The 18,711-nt window shown below is 47.2% G+C and overlaps 1 protein-coding gene across 1 annotated transcript; it reads right to left on the reverse strand.

The window, feature by feature from the left end:
- Nucleotides 1-16: 16 nt before the first annotated feature.
- Nucleotides 17-17,578, reverse strand: LOC143423960 (uncharacterized). Its single transcript, XM_076895673.1, has 11 exons — nucleotides 17,068-17,578; nucleotides 14,812-15,315; nucleotides 6,479-6,778; nucleotides 6,020-6,244; nucleotides 5,572-5,880; nucleotides 5,178-5,477; nucleotides 4,679-4,984; nucleotides 4,290-4,592; nucleotides 763-907; nucleotides 525-685; nucleotides 17-432 (listed from the first exon to the last, which is right to left on the reverse strand). Exons 2-11 carry the CDS (start codon nucleotides 14,879-14,881, stop codon nucleotides 134-136), a joined length of 2,418 nt encoding a protein of 805 aa, XP_076751788.1. The 5' UTR covers nucleotides 14,882-15,315; nucleotides 17,068-17,578; the 3' UTR covers nucleotides 17-133.
- Nucleotides 17,579-18,711: the final 1,133 nt, after the last annotated feature.

Genomic DNA, 18,711 nt, shown 5'->3' on the forward strand with positions numbered 1-18,711 from the left:
ATTAGTCTGGCATTTTTAAATCAAAGAAGAATATTAAAGATGCATATATTTTTTTATCAAAAATTTATTCGTATTACAGGGTGGGCTTACTACTATATTACATGCCTGACTTTACCCAAACTCACGATTTCCGTTATTTTCCGGCACGTTCGTAAAGCTGCGCACTTCTAGTAGGAAGAACGCCATCGATACTCGTTACATTTTGATTAATTTGCTCTGAGAGTTGTACATCGACTTTTGTGAGATTTTCAGTGTATCGTTCGTCATTCAATTGCGATGGCGATTTCCTATCCGATGTTGGAATAGTTTCTAAAACTCTTGACGATTTCCGCGTGAAGAAACGCGTCTTACACACTACTAAAACAACTATAATAATCATCAGAAATAAAGTTAGGGCCGTCAGAGCACCTACTATCCATCCCAACTGTTCATCTATAATGGTAAATTTAAGTAAAGTTAGTAAAAGACAATTTCATTTTTTAACACTTCAGTGTTTAATGAGATATAAGATGCCAGGCGCGTACCAGCTAGACTATTTAACAGAATAATGGATGCGCTTCCCAATTCTTCGTCCGCGTATTCATTAGGAATAGTGAACTTGCACGTCCATTGTCCCAGATCTGAATGATCGGGTTTAAATTCCAAATTGCAAACGCCTGTACTGTAATCCATTTGCAGGTTGTGCCTAAAAATTGAGGAATGAAAAAAATAATGCAAAAATCTCATAGATTTCTTCTGAAAACATTACGAAAAAAATGTTACCGTCTCGTTTCGCTCATATTTTGATAAATATGAATTTTTGGAGCATGGATCCAGTGGCACTGTACTTCCGACAGCACAGCTTCTACTTTACACGAAAGTGTTACCATTTGATGGGGCGTAGCCCATAGTACTACGGTTACCGGTTCTAGAAATCATCAATCTTTCATTGTAATTTCAATGTACCGTTTCATCGTTCTTTCATCCCAATCACCGAAAAGCGTTGATGTCTCCTCTCTGATATAATGCAGGTTGCTCCGTGAGAGTAACATAGATCGAAGCTTTTCCATTGAGTGCTCTGATTGTGCTTAAGCGATTTCCACGTGATTTCTGTTAGAATACAATGAGAAAAATGTGTGTCGATGTGTCGAAGTTGTTCGATGTGTGTACGTATAGCGAGGAGCGTGTCGAGTACTTAAAAAGGTCCGTTCTCGTATGGATTGTTGAATTCCCAATGATAGATTGGTCGTTCGAATGGACCATTTCAAGTTCGTGTTGTACATACATTATCTGTTAGTATCGAAAACGATGGGAATGAGAAAGGCAGCAATGATGTTTTCGTATTACCATTTATTTGAAGAAATTGTTTACAATGCCGGAGAGAGCGCGACGCTGAAGCGCGCGTAAAAAAAATGTACGACGATCGGTCGATCAAATCCCGGTGCGAATTCACGAATTGCTCGCTTTGGAAACTTAACAGTAACTCAATGGCACACAAAGGTATTAATTAGCTTCGAACGAAAGCGTTCTACGTTTGATTATTGCAAGCGGTGCGTATCGAGTCCACTGCGAGCTGCACGCTCTTCGAACAACAACGTTGCAATCGGAATTCCTTCTCAACGTCGATATCGTTTGCTGATATCACTCGTTTTTTCTTCTTCTTCGTGCCTTCAGTAATTATACCGTGATTCGAATGTAATTATTGTTACGTTGTGGTGATTGCCCGTCGAGTGACGGTAACGACAATGTTACATCATTCGAAACGAAGGTGAACATCTCAAACGGGACGCTTAACAGTAAGAATTGTCTACTTAGCGTTAATTTTAACACGTAGCTGAATATAATGAGTATATAGTAAGTGCGTATCTCGTAGTACTCTAATAAAAAACCTGCTTCATCGTGTAATTTTCATGGTGTCATCGGCGTTTCTGTTGACTTTTCGTTTAACAGCGCGTTGCCTACAGACCGGCCAACCGATTCGTTAGCGGTTCCGTGGCCACTCTAATTGTTATTAGCACACTGGAGTCTCTTAAACTGCTTACTTCGCTTAACAAATAAATATTTCTTGGCCTTAAACGTTAAACTTCCTTCCTAGGTGTAGTCTTTTTTTGTTTTTAAATAATTACTAGCTAATGCGCCTCAGGTCCGAAGTGTTACGCATAAAAAAAGCGTACGAAGAGCACGAACGCTTTTTCCCTGTTTACGTGCACCAGGGTAATTAGGATAATTGTTCTGCTGTTCGACCAAAAACGGCCTGAAAAACTTTCGGGCCCGACCCATCCGAAGGGAGAGAAGAAAAAGGACCTCGAATGCCACGCGGACAACGTTCGAAAGCCGAGATCGACGATCGCACGCCATCGTTCGGCTATGTAACTGTAATTTCAGCGGTGTTCGATGGCGAGCGTTTTTTTTCAAACCTCGGACACTTTCCCTGTGCGTGAATAGTGACTTTCGACAATAAATAATACGAGGAATGACGACAAATGCAGCCAGGGTGCTCGCGAAAAGGCTTACACACGTACAATACGGTTTCGCGTAGTACCTACTAACGCGGCTACTAACTATGCTAAATGCGAAATCATTTGAGCGTAGACCTGCCGTTGAGCATATAAATAAGAAAGGGTGAATGACATTGAGTGATAGATGTTATTTAACGAGAGAGGTGAGAGCTCTTCAAGCGTGCCATCAACGAGGGAGAAGAAAAAAAAGTCAAAGAAATTACACTCGAAACATAGTTTTGCAAGCACAGAGAAGTACTGTACATCCATACGCGCGACAAGTGAGCCAGAGAAGTTAATCGACGAAATAATTGTTATCGACGGAATAAACTTGTTGGATGTGCGTTTTTTTTTTTTTTTAATGATAGATGTGCCTTGTAAGAGAAATGGACAACATTATTAATCGCTCGTTAATTGCTAGGCTTCGATTGCTGGCCCCGAGGCGCGACGATCCAATAAATCGTCGCGAAGATTTATCGAGGGAATTGCGAGGGAATGGATGTGGCCAAACAACGATAAATTAAGATGATCTTACGCTAATCGATGCAAATTCGATCGAATGGTAAATATACAACACGCTAGGTTACGCGTGAGGAATCTTACTTTAGTCCACTAAAGTAAAAAGCGGATTCCTCGCGCGGAACAATGCGGAGAATCTCGTTTAAGAAGAACAACTGTAAACAAAAATTGAATGTATTTCCTTTTGCACGTCTACCTCTTCGACATACGCGGTTGATGACTAATTCTTAAGTCATATAGAGAGGTAAGCATCGACACGAAACTTGGAACGTCATGCAGATTCCATCACCACCGCGGATGCCTTCACCCACAACAGTCTTCGGAGAACGTAGACGCGATCGATTCCTCATCTACGGTACCACGATTGACGGTCGATCAATAAAGTTCGTTCCTGGTACGAATTACTCGAATCGTGTCCTCGTGGTCCCCGATTGTATACACCCTAAGACTTCGCGATGCGTACGGTAGCGCGATCGATTTAATTCGATACATTAGAAGCTATAGCCACTGTTTTTCTACCGGTGTCCAGTGACGTGCCTCCAAACGATATCGATCGCAAATACTAATGCTACACGATACATCATGTATACATCGCGCGGGATGAGTCACTTAATGCTAGAGTATCCGGGTACTTTGTAAAACCGGATAGCCGGGGAAACAGTGTCGAGCAGAAGGCCTCGTTTCCCGCTCGATTTCGTTTCACGTGTCTGCTTAAAGGAACGGACATATGAATTTGCTTCGAAATAATTTCTGTCCGATCATAATTGAGAAACGCTCGAGGATAGGCATCGATAATTACTGTCACGGTTTCGCAACAGATCTATCTTGGCAGCGATCGTCGTTGATCTTTTCGCGACGAAGCATGCGATTATTCTCTTTACTCGGCCAGCAAAATACAATCGGCCTTCCATAGCTATGCAGCACGCCTCAACCTTTTACGCACGCCCGTTTAGTGGATCGAAAAACAAGTAACAGTCCCGTCGAGGCGGAAAGTTTCTTTCGACACTGTTTCCTGGCTACACTATCCGCAATTCTGCTTCGAGTTGAAGCCATTCGTGTAGACTCGTCCTGTACGCAGTCGATATATACATAATATATAATGTATAGACTTAACGCTATACACTGTTCGGGATCTATAGCCGATCGACGACCACGCCTCGAAGTGTTCGCGAGCGTCGCGAGGCGAACCTGTCGATCGATAGATCCGCGGATCGGTGAACTATGATATTCTTTTGCACCCTCACCCGTGAAAGGAAGGGAGTGACGCGGTTCCGTCTCAAGATTCTATGATACCTGGTTCCAGGAGGCTCAGTTTGGCGGGCGGTGCATCCGTATAGTTCTGTCTGCCGTGTATCCTGGCGCCGCAGGTCCACAGACCCTCCTGCTCGGCGAGCGCGTGCGTCAGCCTGACGCTGCAGTCCCTGGCCTCGCTTCCGGCCGCCGGAAATTGCTTCACCACCACCGTCGTGTTCGAGTTCACCGGCGTCAGTGACCATCGACACTGTTCCACGGCCGAGGAGGTCACGCAATGGAGGAAAACCGTCCCACCAGCCGATATTTGGATGTCTTGCGACAGCTCGGAGAATTTCACCTCGTCTGGAAAGCGAGGATATTGGGAAATTGTAGGAGAAGAGCGTGGCTTGTGCCTGGGTAGAGAGGACAGCGAAGAAGATAACGAGTACCTTGCTCGAACACGGTGAGCTTGGCGTACGGCGAGGTCAGCATCGTGTTGAGGGAGCTGATCGACACCTGACAAGCCCACTGACCCTGTTTTTCGGCGCTTACACGCGGCAACGTGAGCGAACAGTCTCTACCAAGGTCGTCGTTGCTCGGGTATTCCTGTGCGACGATCTCCGGCTCGTTTCCGTGAAGCGGTTTCCAGGTCCACGTACACTTCTCCACGCGGCTGCTCGTTACGCATTTCAACGTGGCCTCCGTACCAATCGGCACGGAAATGTCCGTCGGCATTTCAACGAAGCTAACTTTGGCTGGAACAGCGACCGGGGCAAATTGATCGATTAAACGCACGCTCTGACAGGCAAACGCGCGAAACGATCGTGCGCCGTTTGCCAATTCTCCGTTTCGAGAATGAATCTCGAGAAGTTTCTAACAAGAAACTCTTCATCTTCGACGCGATGGACAGGAGAAGCTGACTTTTTCAAAAACGAATAGTGTTTATACCTGTTGGCAGAAGGCTAACAGTCGCCGGTGGTGCTTGATGTAGAATCCCATCCGGTGACAATCGAACGCCACACGTCCACAGCCCTTCCTCCTCGTACAGGATGTTCTTGAACCTCACCGAACAGTCATGATCGGAGTCTTTGTTCGGGTTGAATTTTTTTATTAACAAAGGTTCTTGACTCGAATTCGAGGACCTCCAAGACCACTCGCACTGAACCACCGGTTTGTTCACCAGACACCTCAGGAGCACTGATTCACCGGACGCTACTTGGACGCCTCTGGACAACTGTACGAACTCGACTGCGAGCAAAAAAATCGACGAAACTTGTCAGGACGGGAGATTCGCAGAAATCGCAACATTGACATGATCGAGTTGGAATTTTTTCTCTCTCACCTTCCGAGATTAGAAATCGGATTGGAACCGACTGCGTGAACGAGGTGTTCGGATCGATCCTGGCGCCGCAGGTCCAGTATCCTTCTTGCTCCGGCAACACGTTTTTGAATTTAATGCTGCAGTCGGTGCTATCATTGCCAAAAGCTGGGAATCGCTTCACCTCGAGGTTCCACGGCTGGGATTGATTTAACTGCCGCCAGGACCATTGGCACTCACGGACGGCTGATTTCATCTGGCACATTATTTGAGCCGAGGATCCTGCTGGTACCTCGACGACATGGTCAAGCTTCGCGAACACGATCGGAGGGCCTGGGCGTTCATAAACGTTGCTCTTTGATTATAATTGTTGGACGAACGGAGAAATTTTTAGTGCAACGAGAGAAAGAGAGTTTTTAATGTAATTTGAGGCTGAATTACAAGGACGAGGGTGACAATCAACATTCCATACCTTGACGCTCATTAACGATGCTCAGCTTAGCGGGTTCCGTGCTGGTGAAAGGATCATTCGTGGAAGTTCTCGCGGCGCAGGTCCAGTATCCGGTCTGCTCGTGCTTCGTACTCGAGAATCTTACGGAACAGTCGTTGCTATTGTTCCCGAAGGCAGGAAATTGTCGTACAGGCAACGGATTGGTAGTCGGCGTGGTTGTCGTCTGAATCACCGAGACCGTGGTGGCTATAAATTACAAGGGAACTTTGATAAATACGCGGCACACGAGTGCCGTGGAAAACAACAGGTCTCCGTTGGAACCTTGACTCATTACCAAGCCTGCTTTCGTCATTATGGAAACAAATACAAACGATACACCTAAAGCTACAGCTCTGTTCAAAGACTTCAGGATCCGTGCAAGGATCTTATATCCTTAAATGTAATTCAGTTTCGTATAGAAAAGAGTATTCGTCAACTAACTGGTCGAAGGGCTTTCGCTGATGTCCGGAAGTGGTAGGTGAACCGGTGGCAAAGGTTGCCAGGACCACTGGCACTCGGCCACAGGATTAGCCGTTCTGCATGCTAGGAGCACCGACGAACCGAGTTCCGTTTCCGTGTGCACTGGTACGTCTACGAATATCACCGGGCTCGGTGGCGCCTTAGTTCCTGGCAAGACGTCGTCCATCGATTGACCTTGAATTTCAGCCTCCACGGGGACCGTGGCGATCGTGGTGGCGTTGATCGTGGTAACGCCATCAGCATCTTCTGGCACAGGTACACCTGCGAACAGATCGACCGAACGGTGACATCCTCCGACCGAAGATCGTTGAAATGGAAAGTCAGATTTTTCAAATGGCCCCTTTTTGCGTTGCCACGCCGGTTGCCAAACGCGTTCGAAAATTCCTCAAGTATTTTGAATACCACACGCCAGGTATTTACAACGCGATCACGTCCCTACAAATTGCCAACTGGCCTCACATAATGAAGCTTTTTGAGATACGCTCGAACGGATGAATTCATAGGACTTAAAATGCGGCGGACAAAGCTACCTTCAATATGGTTCCACTAGGTTCTCGTTCATAAAAAAACTGGAAGTACCTTGCTCAAACCTAACACCTATTGGTGCAACGTTACTAGAATTTCATTATTTCTTCAAGAGCCGATTCTTTTCGTCAGTTTAACGATCTTCATCGATTTTTCTTATTAAAAAAGAGCGAGACCCTTCGACTGGGATGGAAATTGGATTAATTTCCATTGTTTGTTTTTTGCTCGAGCCTAGCTGGACGAGTTTTCGTGAGTTTCGAGAAAACCAAAACGGAAATGACAAACCACGCCGTGATCCGAAGGAACTCAGTTGAACATATATGTAGGACACATCGGACAGGAAGCTACGACAGTCACGTAGACAATCGCCTTGCGTCGCGCGTCTGTCCATGTGCAAATAGAACCAGGGACGGATCGATGATAAAATATTTGTGAAAAGGGGAACCACCAGGAATTAGCGTTGTAAAGCTCGCCTCGTACTCGGAATATCGAATCGTTCACACCTTGACGAGCCACAGAATTTCCTAGACAATCCCAACTGAATTTTCACGCCTCTACCTTTATCGTCGCTTTCCTTTTAATTTTCTCTCGAAGTTTCACCTGACGACGTACCTCGTATTCCGCGATATCGCAATCAGCAGAGACTTTCAATTAAAAAGAAAGAGAAAAACAATTTTTCATCCAGGAGAGCGTTCCATAAGACGATTCTAGCCGTTAAAAACGGCGAGGAATCGTCTGGAAACAGTGTGAAGCAGCTGGTATTGTTAATTGTATCGAAAGTCGGTCGTTTTTGTCCGTCGAACGATCACGGTCAAATTTCTCTGAATGAAAAGAGCGACCGTGTGCACCGTTCCACACTTTCTACGTGGCAACGGTATGTAATACGCGTCCGTGCCGAACTTGGTCCTTGGTATTGTCTCGTTACGTTCGCCATGCGGCGAGCTCGTCCTCAAGACGAGCCGAGGTGGTCGCTGACACTGGAAGGTCGTTTCCCACTTCGCATTGACATACTCATCAGCTCCGCGGTTTTACGACTACACGCGTTGCCCTGGCGTATCGGTAGCCGGCAATATAATTCCGCTGCATTCGCGGTGTGTTAACTCCAGAATTTATGGCCGACGTCGTTTTAGAGTGGTCTCGAAATCGCGTCTCTTCTTCCACTCCGAGCGGCGACGACGCTAATGACGATTCGCATCAAACGCCGACTGATTGCGTCACTGCACACGATTTGTAATTACTGATTTTTAACAAAACGTTTGCAGGAGATTTTACGATTATTTTGTAAACGCGAGAGACCTGTGTTGAGAAAATTGTCGAGCGTTTGCTTGGTGGAAGGCAACGGGACCTGATTGCTCAGAAAATATTTCATGCGCCAGTCGTTGCCTAATCTTAGTAGAAAAATGTACCAACGTGAAATTAAGAGTTGGAAGTTTGTGAGAACCAGAGGATCGTTCGGGTGTAATAAGTTGAGTAGCTGAGAGATTTTTATTGAAAAACTTTCTCCCTGAATAACTGTGATTTCCATACAATGGATTATTAAGTCGTCGCTTCCTCGTTCCTTCCTTCTCGTTCGAGTATTTAAAATCTTTTATGTATTTTAAAGTATTGTTCGGAATTGCGGCACCAGTAGCCGACATCCTTCGACGTTTGACTTTGCGGCGACGAATCGTGAGAATCATTGCATAAAAGACAGCGTCGCGCGTGTGCGCCCGTAACTACCCGCTAAATTAATAAACCCAAACGAACTGTTTTACTTCCATTGTCCCCGTTATAATTTATTAAATAATTCCGCGAGAGTCTCGCTGGAGAAAAGTAAGGAGCTTAGCGATAGCTTTACAATAGAACTGAAAACGTAGAAAGGAAAGGAAAAGGAAGACTGAACGGGATCGTGCAGCATCTAAGTCATGCCGTGCTCATTGAGCCTGTCCAAGGCCATCGTTTACTTTCTTCGTACTTTCTTACTTTCTTCATCGCGTCCTTAATACTCCGCCACGTAATTTGTCGATCGTTACCCTCCGCGCTTCATCGACGACTCCGATTTATTACGAACTATTCGACCGCCGTTCTCTATTTTTATGACTCACTGAAACATGAGTACCAATCTTTTTCTGGGTCGGTCAGTGGTTTAACGGTCGCGATTGATACATCGGCATTTCCAGTATTCGAGCTGGCCCAGCAACATCCCGGATGTATCTTCGCTGGTCTCACCGTGACTAATTCCGCAACAATGGAATCCCATCCCGAGATTATCGACCGTAAGACAAGGCCAGCCGTTTCTCCAGGCGAGGATCGGTCCCAGGAGGAGAGAGGCAACGGTGAAAAACGAGGATCCGACCGCGTCGAAGAGGATTTCGTTCCGTAATTAAGAACGGGCCGATAGGCGCGCAGCCACGGTCGTTAACCCGCCGCCGATGTCTCCGGGAGGACAATTAGAGAGACGATTTCTTTTCCCACGTAGAGGCTCTGTTATGAAACTCGAAATACGTCCGCTGGGCGTTGCCTTTCCCGTCTGCTTTTCACCGCGGAAAACGGTGAAAATTTTCGTCCATCGAAGGCTCGAACCGCGACCGCGCGCTCGTCGGCTCGGTGAGATCGATATTTCGAAAGTGTTTCGAGAACGCGAAAAATATTTTCAGCCACATTACCGTGACAGTGGGAATTGTTTGAGCAACGTTCCCTTTCAAAGACAATCTATTCCCGCGTAAGAGTTTGAGGATCGTAGGAATGTTTGGTTAGCATTTTTCGCCAATATGTACCCAGTCGTACCGCAAAACGAGGAAACGTATGCTTGCGACAGGATTTCAGGAAACTGTTCTTCGAGGAACGCGTGTATTGAAACGATCGTCCGAATCGTCGAGAAGAATATCATCGTGGAACTCGATTAAACATCAAATTCCCGGCGCGTACCATTTTTAGCCGGCCCACATAACTGTTTCTGGCGTGAAATCAGCCTTTAATTATTCCCATCCGAAGGGAACTGGAGCGATATGGGAACGTTGCTTTTGGCACGCGTATCGATTTATGTCACATCTGCGGCTGGCAAATATTACGTCGGCCGTTGCACGGTTTCCCTCGTTACCGAGCAAAGGCTCACTCGCGGTCGTAACTCCTCAGCGGAGCATATAGATCACTTGGATCGAAAGGAACGAACGTGTTCGCGATTAGTGTAACGTAATTGACGCAAGGCTTGCGAACCGTCGTTAGAGCCAACAATGAGTCACTTTTGCATTTTTGCGTATGTCCGCGACGTGCCTTATCTAATTCAACAGCCGAGATGAAACGGCGTGTTCACGCGAACGACCTGCTATCGCGCAAGGGGAGGCTCGGAGAGGACAATGAAAAAAAAAACCGGTTAACGAGCAACGGTGACGTCAGTTTCATTTTCGAGAAAACTATTCTATTAGGCGCCCGACAGCTTTCGACACGGATGACGAGAAGAAATACCGTTCGAGGAAACGATTGCCGCCGTTAAGTTTCTCGGAAATGTTCCGAACGCGTGTCCAAATTGATTCTAACAGTATCAACGGAGAAAGTGTCTCGAGAGCCGCGACGATAAGCCGTGGACGCCTTTTTTTCTCGTTCAGAATTACAGTTATACGTCTGGTTATGTTATCGAACTAATTAATTGATTGTAAAAAACGGTAATATTTTTCCATTACGGGAATTCGCTACAATTTCCTTGTACAATCTAGAGTCGTATGCGTTAATGCGGTGGGATCTCGATTAACCGGCTTAATTGGCGTCGAGGCAGACCGGTTAAATCGAGACCCGTGGCGATCGAATTACTTTAATCCATTTCATGTACGCCTCCTTAGAAACAGATCAGCTTGTTCATTGCGCCAAAGTGGTAGTCAGAGGTGTTTCTGGAAGGTACCATTACTCTGAATATTGAAACTACCTTTTTACACGGGATCGATCGTTGGTCTGGAACGCTTGAAAACGTTTCCTATCCAAGGAGTAACCTCATACTTTCTGCACTTCGAACCGCATTTTCTTTCAGTCGACTACTATCTATTGTTCACATCTCGCAGCGGAGTTTCTCAAGGAACGTTACAAAACCAGCACACCGAGCCTACGTGTTCGATCCGACTGTCGACGTTCTACGATGGTGGGAATGTTGATCAATCGCGTTCATCGATGCCCATTTTCCGATGGACGACATCGACGACTCCGTCCTTGGTTAGGATTAACCTCGAGGATCCATTGAATTCCGTTTCCGTTTCGCGGTAGCTACGCGTCGATTAGAAAATATCGATTCCAAGCCCGAGAGATGGCGAGTGGAATTTATAAAAGTCCCGCGGCTGGTTTGAAATGCCGTTTTCTCGACGCCCTCGACGTTCGCGCGTTTTCGACGCGGCTCTACGTTTCATGGCGTGGAAGGGAAAGAAGAAGAGGGAACGTAAAGAATTCCGTAAACGACGTGGCGTACACGCCTGACGAGTGAATTCCCGCGATGGTGTCAAGGATGAGCAAGAACGCGCATCCTCCGCTCCCAGGTCTCGTTACAGGTGTAATGGGTCGGGATGGTTTGCTAAATTTTCGAGGATCGCGTGCTGTTGCGTGATCCGCGTTTCGTGAGAATCGTGACGCTTCATTTTTGGAGGGATACGCGCAGAGATAATGATATTCCATAGAAATTTCCATTTGCCATCCGTGTTAAATTCGTACGAAACGAATTCTTTTGTCAGTCCGCCGTGCAAACGCTTTAGAGCTTTATTACGAAAAATTAAGGGTGATTCGAGGAGCAGGCTGATCGTTGTAAAAAGTCGCAGCACGAAGCGCGGAGAATCCTTCGTATTATCCAGTACAAATACGAGATCGAAGGAAAAAAGAAGGAAGATCGTTAAACAATTCCGAATAAACAGGCATTACGTAAAATCCGAAGGCAGAGGCCGCCTCGATGGAATCGAAACGAGCGTGTCCATGGAACGCGTAAAATTCAACGGCGTAGATCGTAACGAAGGATCGTTCCCATGCAGGTTCCTACCCTTCCCCACGTGTTTGCATTCCAGGCCGATGTTTCACTAAATGCACGCATTGCATCGAGTTTAACCACCCTCCGCAGAAGAACCAGTTCTTTGGGACCGGTGAGCACACACCGTTCCCCGGCTCCGCTGCGAGTGGTTTACGTGAAGGCGTCGAATAATGATCGACAAAAAATCCCACCGCCACCGAAACTCGAAGACCCTCGTCGGCAACGAGCAACGGCTCACGATCGACATTATGCTGCCGATAGCCAGTGGTTACGTTCAATTACTACGTCGAAACTGATGTTTCCGTTTTCTTCAATTTCGTTTTCTGATCATTTTCACCTTGCTCTTGCAACAGGTTCGCGTACGCGGCTCTCGACTCGATTGCCACGTCAGTTACTCGATACCCGCACGTGGTATTGTTACCGCGGTTTTTATCACAAAACCTAATGGTCTGTCTCGTTAATGATTGGACGCAACAATTACGCGGAGTCGGGTATTTACGGCAAGCAAAGCGAACGAATTCCTCCTTCCTCGATGATTCACGGTGCATGGTCCAAGATCGTCTGGAGTTCTTTATCGCGCGATTGTTCGATTTGCATCGTTCCCGACGACGAACGGTATTCGGGATGCAAACGTCTTTACAGCAACTTGGTAACTGTGTTACTGGAAACCTCATTCCTGGTTACTTCGATTCTTTATTATCCCATGTTTAACGTTTCTTATAGTCTGTCATATTTCTGTCTTAACGTTTTAGTGGTCTCTCATCCGTGAAACGTAGGAAAAAGAAGGCAAGGCGTTTTACGTATACCCGTGTTAGGTACCAGGTGTGGCTGTGCAGCGAAGAATAAGCTGCTTCGAGCAATTTTCTATTTTTTATCGGCAAAAGAGGGTTGAGTAATAGAATCTGGTGTCCCGTGTACGTTATGAATGAATACCTTACAATCATTATTCCAAACTGTTCTACCAATTGATTCAAGTTCACAAACTAGAACAGGACCCGTAACTCGGGAACAGGGTCAGCTATGACGTACGGTATATACTGTCCAGAATAATTAGAAGATTACCTGTCCAAATCAAGTAATCAACCCGTACGACACGTGCACGATACATTCCACGCATCGTATTTCTTCCATTCTGGTATTTCATTCATTCTTTCGACTGCATTTCTAATCCATTCCCTTCGAAGTGACGACCATTCGAAACCGTCTCAGCATTAGGATTCCCGCGAACGCAATATCCTTTGTAATGACACTTAATTAGGAAAATTTTGCCATTTCTAAAGTCAGTCAATTATTTTTCTAACTCTAATAAAATCGCGCAGAGTGTGACCATCGCAGGAGGCAACGATTCCAGGCGACGAGTCTCGTTTCGCTCTGATTATGGACGCTCGAGATTGCCACGATTTCGCCTCCGTTCCGGTGTGGGCGACAATTGCACGCTGCTTGTTATTTTAACGAGACGCGAGGCACGATCGTCGAGGAAAGTGAATCCAGCCCGGGCGACACGGATTTTCGTCTGGTGCGTTTTTTAATGAAACGAAATCGATGCGAGCGATGCGAAGAGAGAATCGCCTTGATGGCGGGTTTCATTGTCAAGGTTCCTTTCAAGAAACAGTTTCCACGTGATTTTGGACGAGTCGTTGCTTTCGTGGATATCGTGAGTGAGAGCTGACCACAGTTCAGTTCGGGGTTTTTCGTTTGGACGGTGGAATTTGGGTAATTTGCGTTTCGCGTGAGAGCAGATGCGTTCGAAGGGTGCATGGTACGCGGTGAAGAAAATTGCGCGAGGATTCTTTGTGAATACACTCGCGTGGTGTTCGCGGTTAAAGAATAAGAAATATGGTGAGTCACTTATGGAGGTTGTAGCACGAATTAAGTTCGACGGTTGGACCAATAGTGAAATATTACGTGTCAGTGACAGCAAGAACCAATGCCCTCGCGGTAGTCATTTCGAATGCAACCACTGTAATGGCGTTTAAAGGCTACGTGGCCCTTGTCGAGGTTAAGGCCTTCGAAGTCGTAAAAATGCTGGCTTCTAGCATATTAATTTGTCCATATCGACCAGACGATATTATAACGCTACTTGTAATTTTTCTTCACGGTAAATTACAATCGTACAATTACGTTCTTCTACTAATTGAAGAATTCTGTTATTGGACGTCATTAGTATTCGCGCACCACCTATCTATTGTAATTCCATTGTACCTCGTCAACTCACAGGATTTTCTCGATAACAAAATTGACGTAGAAACTTTAGTTGACCGACGAAGCAGTGCACGACAAGTACACTCGGAGATATTTAATCTCGTACAAACATTCGTGTCATACGGTCTGCTTAAAAATTATTATCGCGGCAAGTAGAACGGAAATTACTCACGACTAGATAAAACAAGTGTCAATGAATGTCATTGAAGTTTGAACAAGTGCATACCTATGAAAGTTGTTTAGAATCAGCGACTTTCCACCAGGGACTGTAATGGTCATTTTTTACTATTCAATGTCCATTGCATAACACGCTTATACAACTGTCTACTTTTATAAGAAGACAGTTTCCCAATCCCCGTTTTAATTCTGATCAAAGTTAATTCAATCGATTCGATCGCTCATTCATCTTCCTTTAAAACTTCCTTCGAAACGAATCCTATTATACTCATCGATTGTATCTCTATCTTTTTTCTAGAATCGATTCGTCCGTACCATGATGGGATATACCCAATTGTTGCATTCTCGGTGTTAACAGCGATGTGGTAACAGGAAGAAGAGGAAAAAAAAATGTAGACGGAGCGTTGGTACTCACCGTTGCACGCGACGATCAGGCATAGCAGGACGAGCCGGACGGGCATTTTGGAGAACGCGGAGGGCGTCATCTCCGGCACTGCATTTATCACCGTGTGTCCTTGAAAGAGGATCGAAGCCCCGTGTCTCGCAGGAGCGATGATACGCGTTGTTACGCACGTGTACTGTCGTCGAGTCGTATGGTCGCGTGCGATTTGTACCCGCACGACGATGACGCATGTAAAACCCCCTCCGTGTCACCGATTTACGAGCGTGTAAACGTTCGTTCTTCCAACGTAACAACGTCTTCGACTTCCACTCCGCCCTCCTTCTTCTTCTTCTTCTTCTTCTTCTTCTTTCCGACCGGCCGTTCTCCAGACTTCCTCCCTATTCTAATCGGGATCTTGATACGGTACCCCCGTGATCCTTGCTCCTCTTCGACGCCTACCGCCTCGATCGTCACGATCCAATGACTTTTTCGCGCGCAACCTGCTCCCTGGTTCCTCCTTGCGTCCGGTTTCTTATTCTAGATCGAGGAACGAAGGTTTTCTATTAACGTTGGCATTATTGGTCCCCCCCAATGGGCGTAGTTTATTTCGGGGATCGCGTCGAGAAGCACTTGACCTTTTTTCGATCGCCTGGAAAGAGAACGGTGCCGAGAGCACGGGGAAAACCGGTGTGACGCGAGGTGACCAGGAAATTTTTATCGGACCACCTGGACGCCGAGCCAGAAACTGGCTAATTTATGGAGCAGTTCCGTTATTGCAACGTGACGTTGATCTGTACGAGCAACCTCCAGCTGGCTCCAAGATAACCGTGATTTATCCCTCTTATCGATTTCTCAATGGAAACGAACGCGACATCGATACGACGATCTTTCACGGGGATCATAAAACGATCGGCTAAATTGTCGATCGGGCATGTACATCGCTTGATAGTCCCTTGCTTGTGTCTCTTGCGGAATTTTTCAACAGAGCTACGAGAAATTAAAAATATTCAAATGGAAATTATTGAAGGTTACGCGGACAATTTATGGCTTGCTTGTACAATTGAAGAAACGTTCGTGAAATATGTAATTGTTCGTGCCTCAGCGAGGATAGTAACTCTTTGGTTGTATCGACCCAGTGAAATGCCGATAGAGACGTAGAATTTGATCGGAGCGTGCAATTGACAGGGACAAAATGAAATATTGAAAAATTCACAGCAATTGCAGCGCACAATGGTCGACCTCGTTCCTAAGGTGGAACAACTCGAACGTGGCTCGCGGCGATCGGTTTAGATATCGAGCAAACGTTGACTCATGTCTTCGACGAGGTAGGAATAAAAAACAGCGTCTGAGCATCGATCAATGAACGTCTACGATCGTCGATCTAAGCCAGGTCGAGCACGAGGTGAACGAACAGACCGTTTCGAGGCATTTCTGATAACGTAATTGTGTCGCGAAGCGGATCGGAGCCGATCTAGTTGGTTCTCCCGCGATACGCGGCGAGGAATACCAGATTCGCGAGCTCCTTCCCGCGTAAAGAAGTTCAAAAGTGATCGCGAACCGCGCAGCGCGGCTGCGTGTCCCAGGCAATTATGCTTCCGATATGTCAAAGTTACTCGAGCATGAAGTAACATTGCGTCGTCGAATATGCGCCAAGGCGATTACCATATAATGGGGTGCACGGGATCGCGAAATAATCGGGCCCGTTGAAAATAACGATTTAAGAAAGCGGCCAGGCGAGCGTGCGAGCGCGCCCGTGTTTCCTTGAACTTTCCGCGAACACGAGTAACGGAATCGGTCGGATGATTCACCGTGTCGACGAAAATATCGAAACCCAGACCGGAACGAAGGGGAGCTCTCAGAGGAGGAGAGGCCACTCGTCGGCGGTCCGCGTCGAAAATTCCTCTCGATTCGTAGCAACGCTCGCGAGAAAATCGTCGCGCGACTCGTCGCGATCAACGCTTGGGAACATCCTACGCAAATAGAAAGGCAAAAAGTCGACGAATATTTCGAAAGTCAGACAGAAGAGCGTGCGCGCGCGTCGCGAGTATACCCGTCGCTTTCCCTCCGAATCGTTCGTGTTTCGCGGGCAACGGACGAAACGAAAGAACGGGGGAACGTAGAGGAACGAGGGAACGAAGGAACGAGAAGAACGGCGGACGGAGAATCTTGGGATTCTCGGCCGTTCGGTCCCATAAAGAGGACGTCGAGGCACGTTATCTCGTGGGCCCCGTGGTCCTGAACCGCACCAGGGATCGTTGGTCGCGCACCGGATTCACGGGATTTACTCACTGTCACTGGCGGATACCCCTTCCTCCGAGAGTACCCTCACTTGTGCCTGAATCACTGGCCGAAGAGTCACAGACGTGGTCGCACCGGTGAAACGCGTGTCGTCCGTGGACCGGTCGATCGGCTCTCGCTCCAGGCCTTCCCAATTCCGATCGCGCCGCAGAGACAGCCGGAGCGTGTATGCGGCGCGTGTGTAACAACGGGGAAGGAGAAAGAGAAAGAGAATTCCGGCCGGTTCTCGTCCAGTCGGCTTCGTGGCACCTGTGAGTCACTGTCGTAACGCGAGTCGGGCACGGGACGGATACGGGAAACGGTCGAGTCGAGGGAAGCAAGAGGGATACGGCAGGGAATCCCCGGTTTCGATGGTCGGATACGGTCGCGTGCTCTACGGTGAGCGCCGTGGCCGGACTGCAACAACTGCAGACGCTAGGACGGATGATGGTCGCTGGTCGGCGTCGTTGTCGTTGTTCGGTATATCGGTGTCGGAGCCGTCGTACATATGCGGCTGCGACTTCGGAACGCGCAAGTGGGGGTCCAATGTTACCAGGGTACGCAACGACGCCAGGGGCCCCTACCAGAGGCCGCAGCCGGGACTCGTCACCCGCCGTAACTCCACCTTCCACCTCCCACCTGACTCGGACCGCTCATGGGGAAACGCTACGGGCTACGAGCCGCGATCAGGTGTATCCGGGGAATTGTTTCGACGCACCCTTTCGCCGGCGACGCTGCTCTCGCCCAAGAGGCCAGCCCGCCACCACCGACCCGTCCACCACTGGAATGTTGCAGCGTCTGCCGTGGAGCAGGGTTTTGTGCTTGTACCGTGTTAGAGTATGCCGGAGCTCCGATAGGAGAGCCTGGGAACCGAGTTGGGTCACGGTAGGGTACGCTGACGGCATTGGGAACGGGGACTTACACTTAGCACTTCGTTTTAGCCGAACTCCTCGCGACGAGGGTTTTCTAAAGAACTGTACGGTCGAATTTTCTTCTTTATCCGAACCGGTTGGGGGACGAGCGATTGGTGTGATCCAGGTCTGGTTTATGATTTTTCGTTTGGGACCGTCGAACCGCGGTAGAGATTAGGTAAGACGAGTTCGATGCTTCTAATGGCGCTCGAAAATAGTACAGCTATTGAAAATTGCGATACATGCTGTTGGTGGATGTCTGACTCTATAGATTACGGTTATTCTACTGAACTAAGCGACTTATTTTGGTTGTACACATAGTGTGCTTAAAATCAATCGTTGCTCAAGGATATTAACGAGGAAGGGGTTACTTCTGACGTCATTTCAAGTCACGGAGGTAGCATCGAATGGGTAATTAATTTGGACATGCCATAAGTCTAACGTTCCACGGGACTTCGATCTACGTACGCTTAAAGCGGGGGAATCTTGAGAAATGTATAAACGTCACCCAGAATAGAGTTAAAATCACGGTTAGGTCTCCCGTTCGAACTCGGGCCAGTAATTGCGCTGTCGTGACTTTACGGATTACTATATACCAAGACTGATTGTTAGTCTAAAGTTCGATTTACCGTCAGCGAGGCTAAGTTTGCGAGACTGTCTCAGTGGGTCGCAATTAAACCGTCGTCTTTCCAGGGGACGCGAACGGGTATGGAATCCAGCTACCGTCGAGAGACACTTATAAATG

This window comes from Xylocopa sonorina, chromosome 5, assembly GCF_050948175.1.
Source record: "Xylocopa sonorina isolate GNS202 chromosome 5, iyXylSono1_principal, whole genome shotgun sequence".
Classification (NCBI taxonomy): domain Eukaryota; kingdom Metazoa; phylum Arthropoda; class Insecta; order Hymenoptera; family Apidae; genus Xylocopa; species Xylocopa sonorina.